At 39.7% G+C, this 3,556-nt stretch overlaps 1 protein-coding gene across 1 annotated transcript; it reads left to right on the top strand.

Moving 5' to 3' along the window:
• Window positions 1-2,467: 2,467 nt before the first annotated feature.
• LOC141817239 (early nodulin-like protein 19) lies at window positions 2,468-3,233 on the top strand. Its single transcript, XM_074704914.1, has 2 exons — window positions 2,468-2,740; window positions 2,837-3,233. Exons 1-2 carry the CDS (start codon window positions 2,578-2,580, stop codon window positions 3,184-3,186), a joined length of 513 nt encoding a protein of 170 aa, XP_074561015.1. The 5' UTR covers window positions 2,468-2,577; the 3' UTR covers window positions 3,187-3,233.
• Window positions 3,234-3,556: the final 323 nt, after the last annotated feature.

The following is a 3,556-nucleotide window of genomic DNA, read 5'->3' as shown; positions in this document are numbered from 1 at the left end:
GAAAATAATAAAATAAATATTTATTTATAAAATTTGAAAAATAACAATTAATAAATTATAAACATTAATAAAAAATAATCAAATAATTGAATCATTCAAAAAGAATAAATAAAAGTTTTAAACGGCCAGTTGACTGTCAATTCCAACTGTCATATTATTTTAAAAAAAAATTAAACCAGCGGTTTGATTATTAATTGGGGATCCAAATCATAACTCAGATAGGTAAATTATAATTTCTTCTATAAAAGGTGAAATCCATCATCCTAATAATCACACATAATCAGTCTCACGATCCTAATGGCTTCACATAATCGGAGAAGATCAGTATTATCTCAAATTCGTCGAGATTAACCCTTGTCTTCTTTTATAACTCTACTCCATCGTAACCAATTCAACTATATCCCGAAAATACAAATTACAATTTCAGTTCATTTAACTGGATCAACGGGTAATCTATCAAATGGGTCCGATTTGTATCCAACTACTCATCCTTTTTCTCTTTCCTCAGGTGGAAATGCTTTTAGCTTCTGCCATCCAACCGCATGCGTTGTCGGCTCTGCAAACTTTCCAAAATTAAAATACGTACAAGGCTGCCAAAAACAAAAAAAAACAAAAAGCAAAAAACAAAAAACTTTAGCGACTCCTTCTGTTACCTTTCACTAATTTATTATAATAGTTCGTAGATCATAAACATCTTCTTTAAACTTTTTCAAAATATCAATCGAATAAATAAAAATTTTATTAGTTGGCAAAGGTGTTCTAATTGGCATATCCATCGATCTCATAAATTTAATCTTGGACAAAATAATAGAACATCCTATTTTAATTTTTTATTAAAAAACACTCTATCCCACTATTCATTATGTAAAATTACTCAATTACCTTTCCAATACTATTCTATTATCTTCCATCTAATTTCTATATTGATAGAACATATTATTGCAACTACAAAATCCTTACTATAACGTGAATAAAAAAATCATAATGATAAAAAATTCACATGATGTCCGTTATAAATTATAATTGCTATAATATATTCGACTAACTCAATTTAAATACAAATAATAATATTAAATAATATTAAATTGTATTCAAAAGCAGTTAGATAATTATATATGACTGACTGAATAATAGGATAGAACACTTTTGCCATTTAATCAACCGCATCATCAATGGTGACCAACTCTAAAATTAATTCATCCAACCAAAACAAAAAATATAAATCACTTTAAAAATTTTTGTAATAGAGAGATTGCACCTTATACTTTGTCATAAAAAATAATGCTTATTCTTGTTTGATACGGCGGATCCTTATTGGTCTTACGTGCCAAACAAAGTTAATAATCAGTCTGACATAGCAAGTCAAGAGGTCAATAATCTAACCCTATTTGATCGGCCCAATCTCAATAACATTAAGCCTGATCTCCATTGCTCATCTTAACTTCAACTTCACTTGGCCTCGATCAGTCCGACCTCTTCAGTCACTCGGTCTCACTGGGCCTCGGCCAGTCCAACCTCTACAGTCACTCGGCCTCACTCAACCTCGGCCAATCCGACCTCGATCGCTCTCAACCTCAACATCGATCGCTCTCAAGTATCTGACCTCGATCGCTCTCAACTATCCGATCTCCTTGGTCTTTAGATCTCTATACGCTCGACCACTCGACTTGACTCCAACTCGACCCCTGTCAGCCATCTTTCGCACTAAGAGACGACTAAGCATGCGAGCTCTGCCAAAGGATTAGGACGGTTACTAGATTTTCAGGCCTGATCCTCTAGATCCTCCTGTGTCTATACCCAGGACTAAACAATAAGAATAATCCGCACGAGCCATAGGATGGTTACGAGGTTCATAGACTTAGTTCCCCAGATGCTATACCCTTTGCTCATTTATCAACAATGCTCAGAAGCTGTCTCCTCAGATACCACCACAGTCTGCCCTCATGTCAACAGGAATGTTCCCCTTGGATAACTATATAAACTCTCCGCAAGTATAAAGAGCTCTCTCGAAAACTTCAACTACTTCATATTCTTCTTCTTCTCCTTCCCTTTACGACTTAAACATCTAATCCTTGATACCCCAACTAATTCATTCGTTCAGCTTCTTTTCTTATATCCTTGAACCAGCGGAGTAGATGACAATTGAGATAGTATATATTTAACTAATAGTTTGACCGTCCATGATCACAACTGAACATTATTAAAAAAATATTAAAAAAAAAAGATTTTCGTACTTATTTATTTTTAATTTTATAAAAAGAATTTATTTATTGTATGAGTTTCTTCGTCTGTCTGCTGAGTTTGCACTTTGCAGCAGTAATAAGTTGTCCAAACACGTTAACTGCTGTTTGTGGGCCCACCCACCGGCTCGCTCCACTGTGCTTCCGCGTGTTCTTCGCCGTCACATCTCTCTCTCTCTCTCTCTCTCTCTCTCCGCGTTGCTTAATTACTCTGTGGCGCAGCAGCACATGCCATCACTGCTGTGTTTCTTCTTCCTCCCATTCGCCACGCTGATCCATCTCTCTCCACAAACTCCGATTAAGACTAACATCTTCTTCAGATCAGAGGAGTCAGATCATGGCCAGGAAGCTGCTCCTGCTGTGCTTCTTGTTCCTCTCCGTCAGGTGGTTGGCGTCGGCAGACAGGTTCAGCGTCGGCGACAGCCAGGCGTGGAACCCCAACGTCAACTACACCGCCTGGGTCGACAAGCACAAGCCCTTCCATGTCGGCGACTGGCTCGGTCCGTCCCGCAATCGATGATTCATTTTTCTTTTCTTTTTCTTCTCTTTTTGCTGGGTTTGAAGAGGAATTTGATGGTGGAATTTGGGCGTCGCAGTGTTCTACTACCAGCCGGGAATGGCGGACGTGGTCCAGGTGGACGAGGCCGGGTACAACAAGTGCGACGCCTCCGTCTCCATCTCCAACTACAGCAAAGGCCGGAGCTACGCCTTCCAGCTCAACCACACCGGCGAGTACTACTTCATCTGCAGCCGCGGATTCTGCTACGGCGGCATGCGCCTCGCCATCGTCGCCCAGCCGCTCCCGCCGCCCTCCCCGCCGCCCTCCTCCCTCAAAGACCTCTCCGCCGCTCACCGTACCTGCCACGCCCCGGCATTCCCTCTGCTCGCCGTCGCCGCGGCCGCAGCCGCTCTTCTCGTGAGCAATTTTCTTCTGCAATTCTTCTGAAAGAGAAAGAAAGACATTCCGACTGTTGTTATCTGCAAAGAAACAAAACAATTATGTTCGTAATTACATTTCAAAATCATAAGATAAAACAACTTCGTTAAATCTTATGTTCCATTGTCTTGACACTTGCTTTAGCCCGTATATAGACTTTCTAGTCTACATACTTTTTTCTTCTTGGCCTTCAACAACGAAACCTTCTGGCTGAACCATATAGATTTCCTCGTCAAGTTCACCATTAAGGAAAGCTATTTTACATCCATTTGATGTAATTCCTGTAGGATCGATACACGCGCTAGAGGGGGGTGAATAGCGCGTATCGCTTTTTCACTTTCGTTCGTTTGACTATCAAAACTTAGCAGCGGAATTAGCA

The sequence above is a fragment of the Curcuma longa genome, unplaced genomic scaffold, assembly GCF_044706935.1.
Source record: "Curcuma longa cultivar G26 ecotype Majalengka, Jawa Barat unplaced genomic scaffold, ITB_CL_G26_1.1 contig_19785, whole genome shotgun sequence".
Lineage (NCBI taxonomy): Eukaryota > Viridiplantae > Streptophyta > Magnoliopsida > Zingiberales > Zingiberaceae > Curcuma > Curcuma longa.
Note: the sequence above shows the minus strand (reverse complement) of the source record. Positions and strands in the feature narration are given on the sequence as shown.

Excerpts from the sequence above, each read along its gene's own strand:
- LOC141817239 (XM_074704914.1), top strand. The coding sequence starts at position 2,578 with ATGGCCAGGAAGCTGCTCCTGCTGTGCTTCTTGTTCCTCTCCGTCAGG. Across the intron at positions 2,741-2,836 it reads CCATGTCGGCGACTGGCTCG|TGTTCTACTACCAGCCGGGA; the intron begins GTCCGTCCCGCA and ends TGGGCGTCGCAG.